The sequence below is a fragment of the Eretmochelys imbricata genome, chromosome 1 (genome assembly GCF_965152235.1).
Source record: "Eretmochelys imbricata isolate rEreImb1 chromosome 1, rEreImb1.hap1, whole genome shotgun sequence".
In the NCBI taxonomy this organism is placed as follows: domain Eukaryota; kingdom Metazoa; phylum Chordata; order Testudines; family Cheloniidae; genus Eretmochelys; species Eretmochelys imbricata.
In genome coordinates, this window is record NC_135572.1 from 309,504,568 (window position 1) to 309,527,416 (window position 22,849).

The 22,849-nt window shown below is 40.2% G+C and overlaps 1 protein-coding gene across 1 annotated transcript in view; it reads right to left on the reverse strand.

Moving 5' to 3' along the window:
* DOCK4 (dedicator of cytokinesis 4) overlaps window positions 1-22,849 on the reverse strand; it is a 412,253-nt gene that overhangs the window by 257,329 nt on the left and 132,075 nt on the right. The window contains exons 2-4 of the mRNA XM_077807794.1: window positions 7,363-7,446; window positions 3,677-3,717; window positions 2,017-2,072 (exon numbers count right to left, since the gene is read on the reverse strand). Of these exons, the coding sequence (XP_077663920.1) occupies window positions 2,017-2,072; window positions 3,677-3,717; window positions 7,363-7,446 (181 nt within the window). The remainder of the gene's footprint in view (window positions 1-2,016; window positions 2,073-3,676; window positions 3,718-7,362; window positions 7,447-22,849) is intronic.

A 22,849-nucleotide genomic window follows, 5' to 3' on the forward strand; every position in this document is an offset into this window, starting at 1 on the left:
GGCAGGATTTCACGCATAGCTTTATATCAATACAATTATTTCAAGCACGTTTGTACATATCTCCTCAGCTAAAAGAAAAGTTTGTTGGTGCTATTATAATTTAGTGACTAAACAAGTGAACATGCTCCCCCCACTTTTATTTTTTTTACTTCTGTTTACGTAAATTACTCCAGAAATGCAATTCCTATAAAAAGAGGGGATAGAATGGAAGCAAGGACTCAGGAAAGAAAGCTAGCAAGGTTGTTCAGTGTGGAAACAGGAGTTGTGACGTTTTTGCCTTAGCTAGGAAAATGTATTAAGTTGACTTGCTCTTGTCCAATGACAAACAATATGTTTCTCAAATAAGCCTGTGGGCAAAATCCTCCATTGTGTTGCACTGATTTTACACTAGTGCAACTCCATTAGTTCAAAGTTACACAGATGTAAAAACAGCACACACCATGGAGGATCAGGTCCAATCTGGAGGAGGAGGAAGAGGCTGTTTGCAATAGTTAACTATGGCCTGGCTTCTTGGCTGAACTACATCTCCCATGAATCACCACAGTCTCCCCTTTTGTTGAGTTTTTGAGGAGCACCGTGTGATTCCCTGGCCATACAGCATCATGGGAGAGGTAATTTGGCTACAGAGTAAAGCCCATAAAGGAAAATTGGGGCATGAAGCAAGTGAAATTTTCCACACAGAACCATTTTTGTGCACTTTCAACAAAGAGTTTTATTTTGTCAAGCACCCAATTTTCTGTCCACAAACAATTTCAGTGGAAAATTTTCAACCAGCCCTACTGAATGGCTTAACTGGCTGGGCAGACATAGCATAGTAATTTAGAAACGTAGCAGACAGTGGCTCATTCAGCAGGCAATAGGAAATTCAATTTCACTTGTCCTGACCAGGTTTCCAGTTGTTAGAGGATGCCAAACAGGAAGATTTTATTTGCCAGTCATGGAGCTTTGACCTTCTACTCACTTTCTTATTCTCCCCTCCCATAAGGGAGATGTAGTTTTAAACCTTCAAGCATTTGTGTATACATGCTATCCAGGTCCTTTCAGGTCAAAAGGACCCTGAAAACAAGAACTCTTCCATGATGAGTAATTCCAAATTATTTTTGCTAATTTTAATCAATAATTCCTCTATTCATGCATGTAACAAAAGAAGGTCAATTCTAGGAAATAAATGTTCAGGAACTGTGCAAACACCTAAGGAAAATAACTGTGCTGGCCTGATAACCACTGATAAACAGGATATTTTAAATGGGTTGTTGTCAAGTTAAAAGTGACACCTTAACAAAATGTCACTCTCCCTTTTACTAGCATGTTAGGATTTTTTTAATTGAAAGAATTTCTAACCTCTTGGTTTTTACTAACTCTGCTTTTGATAATGAAAATAGACTAGCAGACATCCAAAACTAAAACAAAAAATGTTTTATTGTAATTTAAAAACAAAAAGCATGAAAACAATTCTATTAATTTTAGATTTGTAAAATCTTTTTATAACGCATACACTGACTTGAAACTGTCCCTTTCAACGTTGTGTGTGAATGCCAGGAGATTGTTTCAAATAATGGTAACCTAGTTCTGCCATGAAGCAGCTGACACCCTAAATAAAATGAACAATGTTCAGCAATGGCTAATAGACTATTCTATGCAGAACCCTGTAGGGAGCTACTACTGTGTTTAAACAAGAGAGCCAGCCTATTAAACTCAATCTGAGTAACACCAGTAGTTAAAACAAGTAATTGTTCTCTGCATATACTAGACAACACAGAAATTACTTCCCTATTTCTGCTCCATGTATTTTTAGAATAAGTGACTTCTATCTTATGCCTGAATGAAAGTGCCAGGCTGTTTAAGGACATTCATTTAAATCCTTGGGGGCAGTGAGCTGAAGTTTTACAGTGTTAAACACCAGTGAAAATTATATCTTTATCCTGCCTGAAAAGAAGCCATGTTACAACAATCTGTACAAGTTCAGATCCTTCTTCTCAGCCTCCTTAAATAGCTGAATACAAAATCACAACCTACCCTTTGTTCTTAACACACGCATTTTTCAAGTGAATATAGTTGGATGGAAATATACCCTGAAAGAGAAAATAGTTTAATAAATGCACAAAGTTTTAACAAGCTGCCTACTGTTAGGAGAGAACCTTGGTTTAGGCTAACCATTTCAGAGAAAACCTTGCACAATGTATAGAGTATTCTTTTTATCAGTGACACTATTTGTGACAAAAAATCCCACTGTGACTATTTAGTATATATAATATAGATTTAAATGATTGAAACTTCAAATACGAAGCTAAAAATGTGTATAGAATGTATAGAACATTGCAGCATAGCTCTTTGATAGTTAACATTTTTACTAAGTCCTATTTTAAGGGGACAATGACAAATAGTCTGTGGACAACATTTATCTATGACATCTTAAAATTGACATCTGGAATGGATTTTCAAAACACAGCATTTTTAATGACTCCATGGTTTATCTGGGATCTACTCAAGAATACAGTATTCTTTTATATTCTCTGGTAGCAAAGCAGCAGCAATTAACTACCACCAAGCACTCCTTACAGAGCATTGTGATTTACAAGCAGGGCAGTAAACAAAAGCAGGCAAGTTTACACTAAAGAAACAACTGCAAGAGAAAGCCATGATGAGTTTTCCAAAAAGGAAAACGTTACTAGTTTTAACATGTTCAGATGGAAAATTTAAAAAAATAAATCCTTCGTGGTTTAAGAACAGTTGATGGTGCCCCGTTTTGCTATGAGACAGATTGTAGAATAGCTAGCGAAGAAGTCTGGCAGAGCAACGCTACCAGACCATGCTGCCTTCAAGAAGACTAGTTTTCAAGGTCAAGTTCAAAAAATCACCTTCATCCACAAAAGGTGACAACAGTGCACAAATGGCTAGCTCATTTCCTCACAGAGCTTGAATCGTATTTAGGATGTCCCATTCATAACTTTTTTTGACACATCTGGTAGGGTACAAACTTACACTGACAGTAAGCACATGATGATCAAATGCAATCAATATTCACTTTAGGCTGTAGCTCAAATCCAAAATGGTGCAAGCGTAATTGCAAACGTCTTACAAACCAGATTAAGATACAAAAATGAGAACCCAACAGCACCAAAATCTAATTCCGAACTTACTTTAATGCAAAAAAGTGTAAAAATCAGAAAGAATAAGGGATCTCACTCTAGCATTATGACTTTCACTGGCATCAAGAAGTGTCATGTGCATTTGCAAGAGGTACAATAGCTATCTAATTGGGCTCTGAGGCTACACTGAGTCTGCACATTAAAGTCAAAGCGTCTGATCAATACTATTTTCACCATGCATTCATGATAGCTAGCTCTCTAGAATTTCATTTAGCTTTCCCTTAAACCCCCAGGCTTAATTTATGCTGCCTAAACAAAAGCTAATTTTGCCAAGAGGTCTTGACATTCAAGGGGCTCACAGTATTAACATGAGAGTATTAAAAAAAATATATAATCCATGATCAAGGATACTTCTGTCAACGTTGATTTTAAAATATATAACACCAAATAGCATAGTATCTTATCAAACTGTGGCATTCCCATAATGATAAATATCATATTCTTACACTCACCTATGAACATGTTTGACTGAATTCACATTTTTGTCAAAGAATTCAAATTATAGTTAGAAACATCTGGGTTTTTACCTTGATATTTGGGTTTTTTAAGGCAAATCCTCTGTACCAGCCTGTGGAGAAATAATATTTTTATTTTTTTAGACATGTAAACCATTGCCATTTTCAAAAACTTGTTGTATATTTTTCTTTTGGAATGCTATGACTACTACATACCACAGTGTAATAGACTGCAGTCATTTTGAGTACATTCTGTGCATTGAAAAGTAATTTTTTAAGTCGCTAAAGTATCAACTGAAATTGCTTTATGGTTATTTTCGTCTATATCCTCCAAATATGACCCCAACCATGCATCTTTTTTTTGTATCAAGCAACGTGTCGAATATTAAAGGTATTCCATTAACGGCTATTATGAACTATGATTATGCTGACCAGGCTAGGGCTATTAGCTACATTATTATACTAAAAATCCTAAAGAACCAAATTCAAAATAATTAAAGCAGATTTAATGCATTTTGTGACAAAGATTAATCATTCATGACTAACTAGATCAGCAGTTTAACACCCCCACATCTATGCCAACAAATGTATGTTATCTTAAACAACAAAAATATAGCTTTGAAAAACTGACTTTATGTAGGATCTTAAGGAGATTCTATGGAAGAAATGCAGTTTTATTTCCTTTATTTTAGTTCTGTACATACATTAAAATCAAGTCTAAAAATATTTTTATTCCAGGAGCCTCTATATCAAAACAGAAGTAGGTCAGGAATCTTTAACACTACTCTAAGATTTAAACTTGTGATTTGGCATGAAGTTTAAAAGCCTCCTGCTGAAAGTCAAGCTTCCCTGGGAAAAACCAAGAGAGCACAAACAAAGTCACAATGAGACCTCCCTACTGCTTAACAATTATTTTCTCCCTGGATATTAAACAAACATAGACAAGAAACAAAAAGCAATACAGTTACAAAGATAAAACCTAGTCATTAGAATTTCTTTGACATACACAAACATATGTAGGCTTGGCAGAATTTAATTTTTATTATCATTTTCATGGATACAATCAATATTTATTTGTAAGCTTATTTTTAGCTAGTTATCAATTTAAATTTTCACAGCTGTGCAAATATTATGGGTTTTAAGCATTGTTTTATTTTTATTGATTTTAATTTTCACAGTTGTGGGAGCTTATGGTACGTCAGATAATTATTTAATGACAGCAGACACAGATTCAAAAAGCTTTATCACTATTAAAACACAAGCTGTCAACATTACATGTCAATATATACAAAGTAAATATTCTTAAAATAAAATTCTGAAGTACCATTTTTTCTACTTTGTCTATCTGAAAATTTCATAAGAATGGTCATACTGGGTCAGACCAATGGTCCATATAGCCCAGTATCCTGTATCCTGACAGTGTCCAATGCTAGGCTGTGACATTCTGTACTTCAGGGGAACACCCAGCAGCCCCATGTTCATCCTTATAATATGATTGTGTGGTATCTAATGCAAAGTGTGTCATATCGGGTGTCTTCGGAAGGCTCATGATGCACTGAGCATTGTTGTCAAAATAATGTTATAGTAATCATGGTTATAGTAATGTTATAGGTTGTAATTTCATGAATATAGTTATGAGGCTGAGAGTGTGTCCTCATGGCTTAAAGCAAGCCCAGGCAAAAAACTTTCCAAGAGCAGAGGGGAAGTTCTCACCCCATCAGGGCATGTATGGGACAAACCCAGCCCAGCCTCACAAGAACAAAGGACACTGGCCTAGGCAACAACAAAGGATCTGTTGGACTCTCGAGTGAGTCACCCCACTTCCTTTGGTCAGTTTAGGACTGTGATGAGGTAATGCTCACCTGACTCTGAAGGGGGGGGGGAAGCCAAGGGGGAAGAAAGAACATGATAAAAGGGAGAGACATTTGCCATGATCTTCCTCTCTCTTCCACCTCCATCTACAGACATCACCACCAACCGACTGAAGCACTGATCAAAGGGGAGAGCCTGGCTGAAGGACAACCAGCCAGCCAACCTAAGAAGCATCTAAGTTTGTAAGGACATTGAAAGTGTTCAGATCAGCTTGAATGCGTTTTGCTTTTATTTCATTTGACCAAATCCAACTTGTTGTGTTTTGACTTATAATCACTTAAAATCTATCTTTGTAGTTAATAAATCTGTTTGTTTATTCTACCTGAAGCAGTGCGTTTGGTTTAAAGCGTGTCAGAGACTCCCCTTGGGATAACAAGCCTGGTACATATCAATTTCTTTGTTAAATTGATGAAGTCCTATAAGCTTGCAACACCCAACGGGCATAACTGGACACTGCAAGATGGAGGTTCCTAGGGTTGTGTCTGGGACTGGAGATATTGGCTAGTGTCATTCAGTTGCACAATCCAAAGAGCAGCTTACATGCCAGAGGCAGTGCGTAAACAGCCCAGGAGTGGGGGTTCTCACAGCAGAGCAGAATAAGACTGGCTCCCAGGGTCAAGGATTGGGGTGACCTAGCATATCACCAGTCCAGATAACACCAGAGGGGAACATCATATAGATACTGCAGAGGGAACGAACAACAGGCAATCATCAAGTGATCTACCAAGTCATCCACTCTCAGCTTCTGGCAATCAGAAACTAAGGACACATGGAGCATGGAGTTGCATCCCTGACCATCTTGGCTAATAGCAATTGATGGATCTATCCTCCATGAACTTATCTAGTTCTTTTTTGAACCTTCTTATAGTTGGGCCTTCACTACACTCCCTGTCAACAAGTTCCACAGGTTGACTGTGCGTTCTGTGAAGAAGTACTCCCTTTTGTTTGCTTTAAACCTGCTGCCTATTAATTTCATTGGGTGACCCCTGGTTCCTGTGTTGTGTTAAGGAGTAAATATCTCTTCTTAATTCACTTTCTTCACACCAGTCATGATTTTATAGACCTCTATCCAGGGCATGATTTAGGGGCAGGTGACCCAACCCAGGCAACACCAGGGGTGCTGGGTTTAGGGGGTTTGGGGTGTGCCGGACTCATAGTGCTATAAGGTATTCCAAAAGTTTAACAAATGGAGGGGGGGCACAGAAGACTCTCCTCGTCTGGGGCACCATTTGGTCTAGGGAAGGCCCTGCCTCTATCATATCCCCTCTTAGTCATCTCTTTTTCAAGCTGAAAAGTCCCAGTCTTTTTAATCTTTCCTCATACAGAAGCTGTTCCAGACTCTTAATCATTTTTGTTGCCCTTCTCTGCACTGTTTCAAATTTTAATATATTTTTTGAGATGGGGTAACCAGAACTGCACGCAGTCTTCAAAGTGTGGGCATACCATGGATTTATATAGTGGCATTATAATATTTTCTGGCTTGTAATCTATCCCTCTCTTAATGGCTCCTAACATTCTGTTCACTTTTTTCATTGCCGCTACCCTTTGATCAGATGTTTTCAGAGATCTATCCAAGCTGATGTCAAAATCTCTTTCTTGAGTGGTAACAGCTAATTTAGACCTCATCATTTTGTATGTGTAGTTGGGATAATGTTATCAGTTCTTACCAATTCTTATCAATGGAAATACTTTTTCATAGGTTTCTTTGTGCACAGTTAAATCAATATTTACTGACATTTACGAAAAAATCGAATCCTTTCAAGCTTAAACACATGCAAGCATAGATGTACATTTTTGCTTCATTTAAACAAAGAGTGATGGGACTCAAATTCACATCAGCACAGTAACAATTTATTAAAACAGAGAGTTTTAACCTGTGTACTTACCATCACATTTTTCTAGTATTTGAACTGTGTCTCCAATCTCCAATGATAAGCCATGTGGGACTGTTCCTCGAAAACTGGCTATCACTGAAAGAGGTATTATACTGCAGTTAATCACAACATTAAAAAAATCAGACGTGCTCCTTGTTATTAAAATTTTTATGCAGCAGGGAAAAGGAATGTGTTTAACATGGACATTTAATGAAAATTATGGAGTTGTGGGCTGCCTCAAATACACAAAGACCAAAGCATGTGATTTTTGTTAATGGAATGCCAAACGTAGAACTTGAAAAATCCACATGTTCACTCATAAAAAAAATGAGTGGAAAGGCAGTCCTCGAGCCAAATCCACTGATTTCTGGATAATTTAATTTAAAAAATTAAAGTTTCTAGCCTTTACAGCTGTGATAATATCCTTTCAAATTGGAACTGATGCATTTCAGACTTCCTGAGTCTGCAAGACAGACAGCTCCAATGCTTGTATTGCTCCTTCTACCTTTGCCAAACATCAAGATGAAATTAACATATATTTGGTCCATGTAACTAAAGCTATTCAGGACCCAGTGGATAGGAAATGCTTGGAAAAGCAACAAAAGCAGGTAATGAAGTTATTCACAAAGGATGAGATCCAAAAATAGAGAGTGGAAAAGAGAAAGTAGCAGAGACCTTTTTCCTATTCTCAGATCCCTTTCCACCTCAGCCAAGAGTAAAGACTCTAACCTCACAGTAGCATTGCAACTCTGGCAAAATGGAGGGAAGAAAAGAAAGACATTTTCTAGCAGCTAGAAGGGGTGGGCTTCCAATTTACAGGGCACCTACTAACTAGAAATATGTGAGTTGGAGCCCCAGACATGGTCCACAGACAACACAGTTAGAAACCCATGCATCCTTCCTCTTCCTAGTACCAGCTGTAATCAGGGGAGTACAGCTTCTCACCAGTGTGGTGTTCTCCGACCTAGCTAATAGCCCTCTGCCCCTCATGGTCTTAAGCCTCTACCTCTAGCTACCAGGTAATCCTCCAGCTAATACTGTGTTTGTTAAATTTTCAAGCCCTGCAAAGTGGATATGTTAGATGCACATTTTGAAGCAAGTAACATTTTGTGAAGCACAGTATCAAAAAGGATTGTATTCTCTATTGTGGATTTTTTTAAAAAAAAATAACTTCAAAGTATATTCACAGACGCAATAACAGGACAGCATCCATGTCTTACTTCATTGAGGTGGGGAGTTATGACACCTCACCCCATTGCGGCCGTGAATAAGTTCCGCCTCAACTGTGGGTCCAGGTCTGGTGGGGAGTACAGACCCTGCTCTCTGTATACTGTACTCTCTGATATAAGCGACTGGGCTAGGCCCCTCCTCCTCCCACACACACCCTAGAATAAGTATAAGGGGTTTGACATGGAAAGGGATACAGTGAAGTACTTCCCCTCATAAGAAACAAGGAAGAAATTGTACCTCAGAATCTCAGTGTCTCCCCTGGCTACTCCTGGGTGATGCTATTCACATAAATGTGCTGGCTTTAGGCTGTGCCTAAAGGCGCAAGTTACCCCTTAGTGTCATATTTAAAGTTTAAAAAAAGTTGGTAAAGCCTGACAAAAACAAACTGCGATCAAAATCCAAAAGTCAAATCAAAAGCCAAATAGCGAGAAACCCCAATTATCCAGAAGTAATAAACTAGATGTTCACCCACACAGCAGGTATCAGTTGGGCTCTAGATCACCCTATGCACACAGGATTCTAGGTCCTGAATTAACATGCCAAGTAAGATCAAGCAGGTTGTGTGTGACACTAGCTTATTAACCTAGGAGACTGATTTGATTCCCTGAACTGCTAATAATCTTTCAGGGCTTGATTTTGCAACCCATTAACTAACAGGAAAACCATAAGAAACTTATTAGGATAACAGCTAAACCAGAACATGCTACTGGATCAATTGACTGGTGGGGCATTTCAGAAGGCTACTTACAAGAATAGTAGTCAAAGAATGAATCTTAACATGTGTAGAAAAGAATAGAAAGTCAGAGAGGCAGACATAACAAAAGATACCGACACTAAAGGAAAAAGGAAACCACATGTACATAGATGAGCTACTACCTCAGCCAAAGAACTGCAATAATCTCTAAATCCCAACTGCAAATTAAGTGTCCATTTTACAGCCTCTCGACTACACTTATTTGTCTGGTTTCCTGTAGGCAATGAGTACATCCAATTAGGACATAATGTACTGTCCTGCCTTGTGATCTTGTTGCACTTATCTTCAGAAGTGATTAGCTGTAAACAACCACTAGAATTTAAAATCCATTTCTGAGTCTTCACCTAAAAGTTCCAGGTTTTAATTCTGAAGCAGTATGACAAACCCTATCTTTTAGAACAGATACATCAAGTAGTAATAGTTTAGCCTAGGGAAACATTTTATTTTGATCTCATGCCCATTTTAAAAGGTCATACACGAATTGCCCCCAGCACTAAACATCAGTTAACAAGAATTACCCAACTCTGTAGCCCACGAAGTTTTAAAGTATTTGTAAAAACAAAAGAAATACTGTGTTTCACTTCAGCTTAGTTATGTTCTGTATTGTAACTAAGAAAATCAAAGGTAAAATGAAACATACAAATATTGAATTAATCAGAGCTTAAACTGCTGTTTCCTTATATGACCAAGACTGGCATGGAACATTAATGGAATTAACTTGGTAATTCAGAAAACTATTTGCTTGTATAATTTCACACACCAGAAATTTAAGAGGGGCTTTCTTGTTGTTGTAGTAATTGTCCCAGGGAAAAATACATGGTTCAAGTTTTCAGTAGTTAAAAACAGCATCAGTTTCAAAAATTCTGCTCCACACACAGAGATACTGAGACTAAAACTTTTGAAAGAAACTTATGTCAATGGCATATTATTACATATTCCACCCTCAGCTTTGCACACAACTCATTGGATTCAGTGGAAGTTGGATATATACAAGCACATACCACAGAATAAAGGTCTTTCGGAGTCCTATATGCTGGATTGCTGGAGGGACAGGTTGTATGCTTTGTGGCCTTTGCACAGATAGAACACCCGATCTCACTTCTAAAGTTTAAATTCTTGCCAAATTTCTCTTTAAAGAATTTTAATGCTCCCAGATTCACTGACTTATATGGCTCCCAAGAGCCATAATTTCTCCCGCTATAAACAGCCTGTGAGCTTAGGTGGCCATCAAGGCAAGCCCAGAAGGTTGCCACATAGCCTGAACTTGTAGCACTGTGAACACTAGTTAAGCATATATACTTTTATTTATTATTTTTAGAAATGTAATTAACATATTGAAGTTTAATTTAGTGATTTTATATCGCCTGTCTTTCTCCAGAGTGCCTATATGAAACATAGGCTATCCTAATTTAGGTCTATTACAAGAAAAAGATCTATAAAAACTCAAACAACTGTCTTTTTTGCAAGAGGATGAAGGTTAATATAAATATTTGAGTAAGAGAATAATTTGCTAATGATAGCTTACTCATCTAAAGCAAATGAATTGAGTATTTATTTTTCAACTAATTCTTTTGTAAAGATGTGGGGCTAACAAAAGCATTAAGTAGGGAGGATATTTCAACAAGCACCAAGGGATTTAGGAGCATGAGTTCCACTGAGAATCAATAGGACTTGTGCTCCTAAATCCCTTTGTTGCTTTTGAAAACTTCCCTAGAATGACCAGGACCATTTCGTCAATGGCACTTGTTTAATAGAAGTGTCCTTAGGTTACAAAGGCTACCAAAAGTGACTCTGCATTTACAATGTAGTTGAAATAAAAATCAGAGTATGATTGGAATTAACACAAAGACAATAACTGCAGGAATATACTGATCTTTTCACTTTTAGTGTAACAGTAACAAATAGTACTGACTGTAATTTGCTCTTCAAAAACCAACATATCCTGTCACATTTTTGTTTTGTTCTATTATTGTGACTGATTTTGTTTGATGCTAAGTTTCTTGGATGTCATACATTCTTGGGGATCGGAGAAACACTTGATTTAGTAATAGGTAAGTTTTAACATTAGAAACTTTTCAGGAAAAGTAACAACTAAAACTAATACATAGTGGAGAAAAAAAACAGAAATCTTTTTGAAACACAGATGGAACAAAATTGTACCTCGATACATCTGGTAAAGGGGTATTCTGTAAAGTATCACGGAGAAGAAAGAAGGCTACCACCTGTCCTACTGAGCCAGCACATTTGCCTGTTCCATTCCCAGAATACTGGCAGAATTCTAACAGAGGTCTTGCATCAAGGTCAGATTCAATATAACCAGTGTGTGTTCCTAGCAGCACCGCTCAAAGGAAACTAAAAGTGCATTGCAGAGAGGCAGAGAATTTAAAGTAAAGCACAAAAATCCCCAAACTATTATACACAGAAAAGTCAATCTGCTTTTAAAAAGGTTAGCTTTATTTGCTACATTTATAGTACTCTCTGTCATTTAGAATTGGCTGCCACTTAATGTTCTATGTTTGTGGAAAATATATAAAATGTGAAGGCATTTGTGGAAAGGGCCCTCAGGCTCGTCTCTAAAAAGTAGCTTCTCATGTAAGGATTATGCCAAGGTGGTGCTCAATGTCTTGAGGCAGGGACATAAGAGTCTTGACTAATCTATGGTACGGCTTTAATGCATCACCCTTTCTTTCCTTGCTGCATATAAGCTCTTTGTGGCAGGAATTTGCCATATGATTTTGTAAAGTAGCTACGATGTGTTGTCATAAATAAAACTCATAGTTTAACTGCAGTCAGTACTTTGAAACTTAAGTGAGGCACATCTGATAGAGAGCAAACTGTAAATATTTGAAGGAAATAAAATGCAACAAAAAAGCTGCTAAGCATTTTGTAGAAGCCTAAAAAAGAATCACTTACAAAATATGCTATGTTTCATTTCTGATGTGAACACCACACACAAAGTATCAGCCTCTCTTATGCATTGCAACATGTTTGCTGGAGATGGCCCTTGTCTCATGCACCAGGGAAAATAAAGGAAGGAATCCCTCTTCTTTCTAAAGCTGTAAGGGCTGGGCCCTAGCTGACAAGTAAAGCCTTTCCTTTTTGTTGGGGAGTTAGCTGATATTGCAACTTTTACTTCATAAACTGTGTGAGAAACCAAATAGGTTTCCCTAAATTGATTCTAAGAAGTTTGTGAGGGAGAAGCATCTACTGTAATTTCCAATGTGGTGTGTGTATTTTGTGTGTGTGCTGTTTGAGAAAATCATGAGTCTGCACTGACAAAAATAATGCAATTGGGATACAAATACCAAAAATCACAAAGCTTCTTTAGATTTAAGTTAATGCCATCAATTAAGAAGGGCGGGGGGGGGGGGGGGAGAACTTTCCTGTGTCTTCACACCTTAAAAGGCTTCCCTCTTGCTACATGTGCAACTCATCCCCCCAAAAAGAAATCCCCCAAATACCACTTTACCTACACTTACATACCTCTGGTGACTATACTGTGCCCTACTTTTAAATGCTGTAGCCTGGGGGAGTGCAAATCTGGTTCAATCACCTCTCATGGCCTTTGATTGCTTTGCACAGCAGAGGGCCATCCACAATACTGAACATCTGCTGCCTGCCCATGCACCACTACGTCCCTCCACTGGAGGCTGAAGCTGCCTCCTCTCCCTGTGACCTTAGCTGCAAGTTCTTCTGCCTCCTCTCCCCCCACTAGCTCTGTTTTTAGGGAATAGAGAAAGGAAGCATCATATGGACCTGGAAAAGCAGTGTTGCACGAGTCTAAATTTAGCTTTGTGAGCATGTGTATACGCAACTACAGATGACAAGACATGCAATGGCGGTGGCAGCAGCAACCTGGCAGAGATTATTTGTATTATGGTAGCACAGACCAGGGGTCTCACTGTAGAGTAAGAAACAGTCCCTGCCCCAAACATCTAAACAGAGAAGGACAAAAGGTGGGAGGGAAAACAGAGGCAGAGAGGGACACTCAGCAGGCTGTGGCAGAGTTGGGAACAGAACCCAGTTCAGCGCCCTATCCAAAAAACACTACCTTCCCTAGAACAGGAGCAAATGGAGCAGCTGAAAGATATTTGAGACTGATGAGGTAGTGGGGGTGTTAAAAAACTGATTTGGTGAGAGGTTGTGTTAAGGCAAACGGACTAGTTCCTTGTCTGGGGGACTTAGACTGGAAGAAGCGGCTCTGTTGTGTTGGAGAAGCAATCAATGGATTTGAAGCAGGACTAGATGGCGGTGCAGCAGGGCTAAGGCAGGCTCCCTGCCTCCGTGTGGCTCCCCGAAGAGGCCAGCTCCTAGGTCCAGGGGCGGCCATGCTGCCCCTGCTGCAAGTGCTGTCTCCACAGCTCCCATTAGACAGGAACCCCCCTGACTCCTCCGCCTAGGAGCCGGACATGCCGACTGCTTCTAGGAGGAGCACGGAGCCAGAGCAGGCAGGGAGCCTGCCTTTGCCCCACTGTGCCACCACCTGGGAGCGGCCTGAGGTAAGCACTGTCCCTGGAGCCAGCACCCCAACCCCTGCCCCAGCCCTGATCCCATTCCTGCACCCTAAACCCCTCATCCCCAGCCCCACTCTGGAGCCCACACCCCCAGCTGGAGCCCACAGCCCCATCCACAACCCCCTGCCCCAGCCCAGTGAAAGTGAGTGAGGTGGGAGAGCGAGCGATGGAGAGAGCGGGGGTGGAGTGAGTGGGGGTTGGGGCCTCAGAGACGGGACAGGGCAAGAGTGTTTGGTTTTGTGAGATTAGAAAGTTGGCAACCCTAATCAGCTATCTGGACTCAAAAATAATATGTAGGCAAAGTCATTAGCTTTATCCGAAATCTGTCATCTGATTGTCTGAAAAAGCTCAATGGTATCTTCCCCACCCTTAGTCCCTTATGCTAGTGGAGCACTGGCTACCCATAGAGATGAGTTTAGCACTAAATCTGGCACACGCACAAATACACAGCTGAGACTAGAGTACTCCCTCCCCCTTTCATTATTTTAATTCAGCAAGGTTATCTTCTGTCAGATTCTTGGCTAAAATTCTGATGGACATAAACACAACGGATGTTTCTAGCTGGAATCAGCTAAAAGCAAACATAAAAAGCTGTTCTAGAGACCATTCTAACCAGGATGCAAAATTCAGAGTGCTGCAATCAAATAAACCGCAGTCAGTCTTTGTCTCACTTCTGAACTAGACAGGAGAATTTTTTGCATCTGCTGGTGGAAGGAGAGAGAGAGAAGGAAAGGCTGTTCTCTAACCCATACAGTAAGTGCTGACCTTTCCATTTGTTAGTGGTTAGCACCTGATGTCCATTAAAGTCAAGAGAGCTTGAGAAGATAAGGCTCATACAGGAGAGGTCAAGGCCCACCTGGCCTGGAAATGCAATAGTTCAGCACTTCTCTGACTAACTTTCACCAGCAGAGCTCCTATTAAGTCCTAACCTGACTCTAAATAGCCTCTTTGCTGAGTGAATCTCCCCCATTCTCTCTCTGGCACATCTTAACCCCAAAAGTGAAGAGCTATATACAAATTATACCCATCTTGTACTTGTGGGGTGGACCTTGCCAGTGAAAGTTGCATGCCTAAATACCTGTATCCATTTTGTAAAACTGAGAAGGTATGAGAGACAGCGCATCAATTTCTTATTTTTCAAGCATTGTTAGAATACTTTGTTCACTCTTATACACACCAATTTTTCCTTTCAATCAAAGCATTTTCAGGAACTTCCAGGACAAGAGAACACCCCTTGCACAATGGTTTGGTCGGTTCCCTCAAGATTTTTGCTTATCGCCAGAATTTTTACCAACTTTTCCCTCTGATTCCCCCAGCTAATGAGTTCCCCACTGTCTCTAGCATAATATCAAGTGTAGAATACCTGCTTTAATTGTTAACCCAAAAGGAATGGATGCCAGCCTACATCATCACATATGGCATAATTCAACATGCATCAACAGTGTTCCCAATAGTGAAATTCTACCCACTGTGACTTTTACGCTGGCAAGTATATTAGTTTTTTAAAGCCTTTTACTTCACTTAGACTTCTCATACCACTGATGAAGTCAGCAATTTTGATCCTGCTGAGTTTGTGAAAGACAAATTTCTTGGTTTATATTTGTTCCTGAAATAGAGACAAAACAACATTCCTTACAGGCCTGAGCACTCAAACAGCCTCTGAAGCCTGCAGGCACGTTGATGAAGCTCATCAGCAGGAAAGTCTGCCTGTGACCAATCTCCTTCATAACAGTAGGCATTACTGTAGCCTATGCAAAAATCTCAGAGATTTCTAAGGTGAGCTAGATGCAACTGAATGCAAAGACCCCATGCAACTTGAAGGCAGTAAAGTGGCTAAATAAAACTCACGGCACCCAGCTGGCTCAATAACCTATACTTTACATTTAGAGTACAGGAGACTAAAGGGAGGAGTAAACAGGGTGGGAGGGAGGGAAGTTCTTCATGAGAACCCAGAAGAAAAGGCTCAGATACAAATCAAAGGGCCCTCCAAGTGACTGGGTGAGAAATAAGTAGTAATAGGGACAGGTTATATTATTTTATTTATACACACCCAGGATGGTTTTCCCCAGGGCTGGCTAGGCTGGAGCAAGCTACTCCTTATCTTTTTCTTTTGGATAAGGCTGCAGAAAGCCCTAATTGACTCTGGCCTTCTTGGAACCCTTGATACTGATGGAGACTTATGTGGGATGAACCATGTCACAGGGTGGCTGGCACTTTTACCCACCTCCCAGGTCACACTGATCAAATTATTATAAAAGGCAGGAAGTGCTTCAGCAGAGAGCGAGAGAGCAAGCGCTATAGGAGGGAGATTGGCTGTGGTAGGCTGTGGAACAGGAGAAGACAGTTGTGTCGTGAAAGGCCTCTGCGTCCTTGCAGCTTGTGATAGTTGGGGAATAACTTTGTTTTGGGTTAGCTTGCTAGATTTTTATTTGAGTTAATAAACCGTACACTGAGGGAAGAGCCTGAAAGAGAGATGGATGACGTGTTAGTCCTTTATTGTCTAGGGAAAGAAAGGCCAGCAAACCACTTGAACACTACCTATGCCATCAAGAGGGGTTCTCCCGTTGGCGCAGGTAATCCACCTCCCCGAGAGACTGGAACTAGATCAACGGCAGAATTCTTCCATCAACCTAGTGCTGTTTACACTGAGGGTTAGGTTAGCTTAACTACTCTGCTCAGGATCACACCCCTGAAGAACATACTTAAGACAATTTAATGTAGATCAGGCCTAAACCTGGAAGCACTCAAGAAAGAAAGGAAAGGAAGATTGTCATGGGAGTTACAGGTTTCAGAGTAACAGCCGTGTTAGTCTGTATTCGCAAAAAGAAAAGGAGTACTTGTGGCACCTTAGAGACTAACCAATTTATTTGAGCATGAGCTTTCGTGAGCTACAGCTCACTTCATCAGATGCATCTGATGAAGTGAGCTGTAGCTCACGAAAGCTCATGCTCAAATAAATTGGTTAGTCTCTAAGGTGCCACAAGTACTCCTTTTCTTCATGGGAGTTACAGTGCAGTATTATTCCTTACTCTATCACTTAACAGAGTTATTCAAGGAGAACATGCAATTAAACAGCAGGGGCACAGGAGCTGTGAAATTCCATGTGGTTGGTGTTAAGCTGAGGCTGAGAAATGTGGCTAGGGACATTGTTTTTCCCCTTAAAATTCCATGTTTACTCCTATTCAAGCAGTAAAGATTACCCAAGAAGGCCAAGCACAGCAAATGAGTAAATACTGTATTCTCTCTAATAGCACAGAAGCACCACACCTATCTTGTGGAGTAAAATCTTTATAACACAAAAGCCCATCAAATGACCTCATATCATCTGGATATAAAAAAAAAAGTTTCAAGCTCTATTTTTCCCTTCCAAAGAGCAGGTCTTAACTCTGTACTTGGGACACGGTCACTGGAATACTAATGGGGGGGGGAGAGAGAATTGGCAGTTTATACACTTCTGAATTACAGTATTTTCCAGCCTTGCCAGGTATCATTTTTCTTAGCATGGACTTCACCCCTCACACTTAGCTGTATTTCTCTCTTTCACACTCAACTTTATTGCATTAAAAAGTACAAACAATTTCACTTAACAGAAAAAAGCAAATTTTTTTGACTGAGGCACTCTTTAATCCTCATCGTGCTGTCAGCAGCATGGTTTATCTGTGATTTTGTCGTCATTTTGGATTTCTACACATCTGCAGTCCTTTCCATTGCATTTATAACATGAGAAGCTATTTAGCTTGTATTATTCTTTTTCCATGCTATAAGTAACTGTGTGCCTTAATGAGGTTGTTATACACTTGACATGTAATTTTTGCTATATACCCACTACAACTCTATTAGCAAATAATCATTTATTTACTACTGAAAACTAAAGCTCTTCTCTCCGAATGTTTTAGTAATATTTTTAAATAAAACATGACTATTAATTGTGGGTCTCCATAGCCAGTCACATAATTAAGTCAACTGTACCAATTACCTCTAGTTGAGATCTTAGCTACTATACAACCACCTTCAAAACTTAACAGCACTGCAAGGAGCAAATTAATTCTATTACAAGAATCAATAGTATTTTTTACAATTATTCTCAAGTATAACAGTGACAAAAGAAAAGCCTTTTCACTTTAATGGGACGTTTCTGAGAGAAAGTACTTCTGGACAGGCTTTACCTCAAATAACAGAGCCAGCTCTCCCCTGATTTGCTATCAGTTACAGGAGTAAAACTGCACTGGAAATATCACTCATGATTAGCATAGTGATATTTTCTGATACAGAACTCTTTAGCACTGGACTATATCTATCCAACTTCTTGTTTTAAGTAGAAGTTTTGTTTAATATATTTTAAGGCTAGTAGGGGCTACTGGATCTCTAGTCTTATCCTGTATAACACAGGCCATAGTAGTTCACCCAGTTACTCATGTATTGAGCCCTGTAACTTGTGTTTGACTGAAGCACGTCTTTCAAAAAGTTAAGGCTCCAGTTTTTTTTTTAAAAGAGGTGATCACACAGTTTTTCTTCTAAAGGTGTGCCACATGGCTATTGTTCTCACATGTATACGTCTAGCCTTTTTTAAAGGTTTTAAAACAAAACTAAATGTATACTTGTTTTACTATTAGCCTCTCATGTTTTTCGAAAAACAACTGTAAGATCATTTTTAAAAATCTGGAGCCTTAACTTCTAGTAACCCAAGTTTGGAGGAGATGGGGTTCAAATTTTTGTGAAAAATTCCTACTGGTTAATCAAAAACTACCGGGAAGAGAGTTTAGATCCAGATCATGTTTCCAAGAGTGTGCAAGACAGACAGACAGAACCTTAAAATATAGGCAGAAAGATACAAGGGAAACTTATTGACCAAGGGCCAAATAGTGCTTTATGACACCAGGGTAGAAGGAAGATGATGATCAAATTTGGCCACAATTCTGTCAAAGGAAGGGTTTGAGCAAACACCACAGCTACCCTCTTTTATACTGCACCTGTCACTGTAGTAGTATCAGAACATATATATTTTTAAAAAGAGAAGAAGGACCATCATTGTTATAAAAAGAAAAGGAGTACTTGTGGCACCTTAGAGACTAACAAATAAGTGCTTAGCATGCTGGAGGAGTCACCAGAAACAACAATGACTATAACAATTCTCTCCCAAACACATCTGCAGAAACGTGACTCTATGTATGGGATTCTTTGGGTCCAGGAGGATGTGGCGGAGAAGAAAAAACAAAACAAACAACAACAAAAGAGAGAGAGCTGTCCCATGTAAAGTAATACTGACCCAACTGTCATTCTGTTACATGGACTAGCACTCTGTAATGCGAGATGTCTCCTGAATGGGTTTTAGTCCATGCCTAGGTGGGTTAGGGTGACCAGATGTCCCAATAGTATTGGGACCATCCCGATATTAGGGGCTTTGTCTTATATTGGCACCTATTACCCCCCCCTCCCATTTTTTCACATTTGCTACCTGGTCACCCTAAGGTGGGTAGCTTTTTAGCATCAGGGTTGGGAGGAATTGGGTGTAATATGTAGGCACTGGGTTATTTAAGCATATTTCTCTCCTACCCACTCATGAATCAAGATTGCCACAAGGTGTGAACATTTAGCTCTTATACAAAGCTTTACAAATAATGTAAGTAGCATTCTGCTCATTTTAAAAATGGGGAAATTGAGGTTCAAAGAGGTGAAGTCAAATACCTTGCTCAAAGTCTCACAGCTGGTTAGTGGCAAAGCCAGGAACTCAAACCAGGTCTCCCGAATGCCAATCCAGGGCCCTGACCAGAGTCAGAGTACCTATCTGCTACGTAATGAAAGAGGAACAAAGATTTAAGACTTACAGGCCTGTCCCAGACCAGATGCTGCCAAACTTGATTTAACCCCCCCCCAAAAAAAAAGGTGGGGGGAGGAACAAGCTAGTAGCAAGGGGAATAGCAGAACCTTTTCAGAAACAAGGTAAAGACAGTCTGATGCCATCCAAGGGAGTATCAGACATGGTCATAAGCCGGTGACCATCAAGAAGACCACCATGTAGAGCCTGGAGAACTGGGCCAGTTTGGTACTATTGATACCAAAGAAATTCTGAACTCCATTTTGTACTCCTAAACTCCATTTTGTGTCACTGGCTTCCCTCTTGAATAAGCAAGAGCCACTTCACCAACTGTAAACCGAAGGTCCCTTACCCTTGGACTTTGTAACTCACATGACCAGAGCTGAGAGTAGAATGAGGTATGGCCACGAAGTATCTATGGGCTGAGTAGGCCCAGTAGCAAAAGTTATATAAAATGATGTATGGCCACAGAGTAAGCTAGATCTGGAGCGTGGGCAGATGAGGTAATGATGAGGTAATCTTGGGTCTGAGGTAAAACAATTCAAGTGAGCATGTGAAGAATGAGATAATGCTTAGCAATTATGTGCAGTAGTAGGGAAGGGAGAGATCAAACAGCTCCAGCCAGGACTGATTTGGGACTGCTTTTTCTGGTAGTAGTGAGCATGGGCAATAAACAGGGATAAGGTAATGTTTGATGGTGAGCATGCTCAGTAGAGATCTGACAGTATAAAAGGCAGTGTGCTGGCAGGCAGGCAGTCAATTGGGAGTCAGTGAGAAGAACTGCTGGAAAGAAAGTTCTGAGAGGCTCCTGAAGAGACCTGACATGGAACCATGCTGACTGACCAGATCTCACAGAGCAGCAAACAGCACACAATGCAACAGAATCAATAAACAGAGTAAGCCTGTTAGTTTTAATTATACTGTAGCATAAGCACAATGTAGAATAGTATTAGTAAGTGTATCTTGAGATGTGTGTTTTCTCATGTAGGATTTAAAGTGTAAGTTAAGAACTGCTGTCAGTGATCTGCCACAGACTGGCCATCTGTGGCAAAGCACATCATTTAGACTGTGTGCTACTGTAGTTTAGATGCTCTTTAACTTGCAATAAGGGATTTGTGTCTGATTTTTATTCTTAGAATACACTATAATAGGGATTATTAGTTCATAATTTTTTGGAAAAAACTGCCATTTTATGGGAAGGCTATATCTGATCCTTTAGCATTTCCTTAACTGCCCCAGAAACCCATACTTCGGGAGGGACAGATTAAGGGGGCGATAGGCAGGTTATTCTAGGGTGTCCCAAAATCCATTTTTCAGGGTAACACCACGATTACCTTAATGTGAAATCATTCATGTGTTGTAGCACTGGACTTTATCTGCCACAAAAGTTCTCATGATAAGTTTTAAATTAGTCTAGACAGAACAGTAGGGGCCTCAAAGGATTTATCTAAATATCCAAAAAATGATGTGGTAAGTGGAAGGCAAAGGTACATTTTACTTATGTTTAATGGTAGGGATTATTAATAGGATTTTGAGAAAAACAATTGTTGCTTGAGACAAGAATGTGGAAGAAGAGATTAGACAATCTCCTAACAAGATAATTTAGAAATAAATTGAGAAAAATGCATTATTTGTAGAAATGTCTCATCCTCAAAGTCATACACCGCTGTGTTCATAGTTTTAATTATTGGTGTGTGGTAAAATAAAATATTTGGTCAGGCACTGGAGTATGCACTGATCTTCCCTGTAGCTCTGACATCTAAACAAAAGGAGAGTTATGCCATCTGCCTTCAGAAGGTTCACGTTCATTGAGGCCTTTCTGTCCTTTTGGTAAATTGCCCCAGCAGTGAGTGATATGTTGATTAAAACTAACTAGAAAAAAAATCACAAAGAACGTGAAACAGTTCAATATAAAAAAAATCAAAGTGATAATTGTATATGCCACCATACCACAAAATGGTTGGTCATTGGGCCAGTAACTAAGACACACAAAATTGAATAGTCAGCATACAGTATATGAGGAACAATTGTAACACATTTACACAGACACAGTTCTCTGCATTTTCTCAACAGTTTTCACTGACAGTCCAGACCACAGCTAACCCTTCAACAGTAGCATGAGAAATAATCCAGATAAAATAAAAATCTTCCAGTATTTCTCCATTTTTGAAACTGGACTTTTCAAATAAGTCTGGCAACTGATGCCTACATATCAATGCGTTCTGCAGGGCACAAGCCCAGAGCTTGCATATAAAAAGTTGTAGAAATCAACAAAGTTTTGCCAGGTCTACTGGGGACCTTCTGATGCCAACTTTAAATTAGGCAATGAGGGACAGTGGTGGAAATGCATGAACCTGATAGTGGAAAGAATGGTTGGTTGGTGGACTGCAATGGTAGGTTCTAAAGCTAAATAAAACATGCATTTAAAATTGGTAAGGCAGATAACACTGTGCTTGTGCTGTATACAATTTTTAATCACTTATTTCTTGGGTTGCCAGGTGTCTGGTTGAAAAGGGACCCTGGCGGCTCCAGTCAGTACTGCTGATTGGGCTGTTAAAGGTCCGGTTGGTGGGGCTGGCAGGCTCCCTACCTGGCTCTGCACAGCTCCCGAAAGTGGCGACGTGTCTCTGCAACTCTGAGGCACTGGGGAGGCCAGGGGGGCTCAGCGCGCTGTCCCTGCACCTGCTCAGTGGCTCCATTTGGCCAGGAACGCCTCATTTCTAGCCCCACCCTGGAACCGGCACCCCCAGCCCAGAGCCCGTACCTCCTCCCAAACTCCAAGGCCCTGCCTCAAACTGTAGCCCCTTCTCACACTCCGAACCTCTCGGCTCAACCCCGCAGTCCAGAGCCCCATCTTGCATCTTAAACCCCTCATCCCTGGCCCCACTCCAGAGCCCTTACCCCAATCCCCTACCCCAGCCTGAAGCCCCCTCCCGTACTCTGAACCCCTCATTTCTGGCACCACTGCAGAGCCCACACCGCCAGCTGGAGTCCTCACCCCCTTCTGCACCCCACCCCCCCTGCCCCAGCCCTGTAAATATGAATGAGTGAGGGTGGGGGAGAGCAAGTGACAGAGGGAGGGGGAATGGAGTTAGTGGGGTTGAGGCCTCAGAGAAGGGACAAGGCAGGAGTGTTCAGTTGTGTGATTAGAAAGTTGGCAACTCTACTTATTTCTGTACAAAAAAT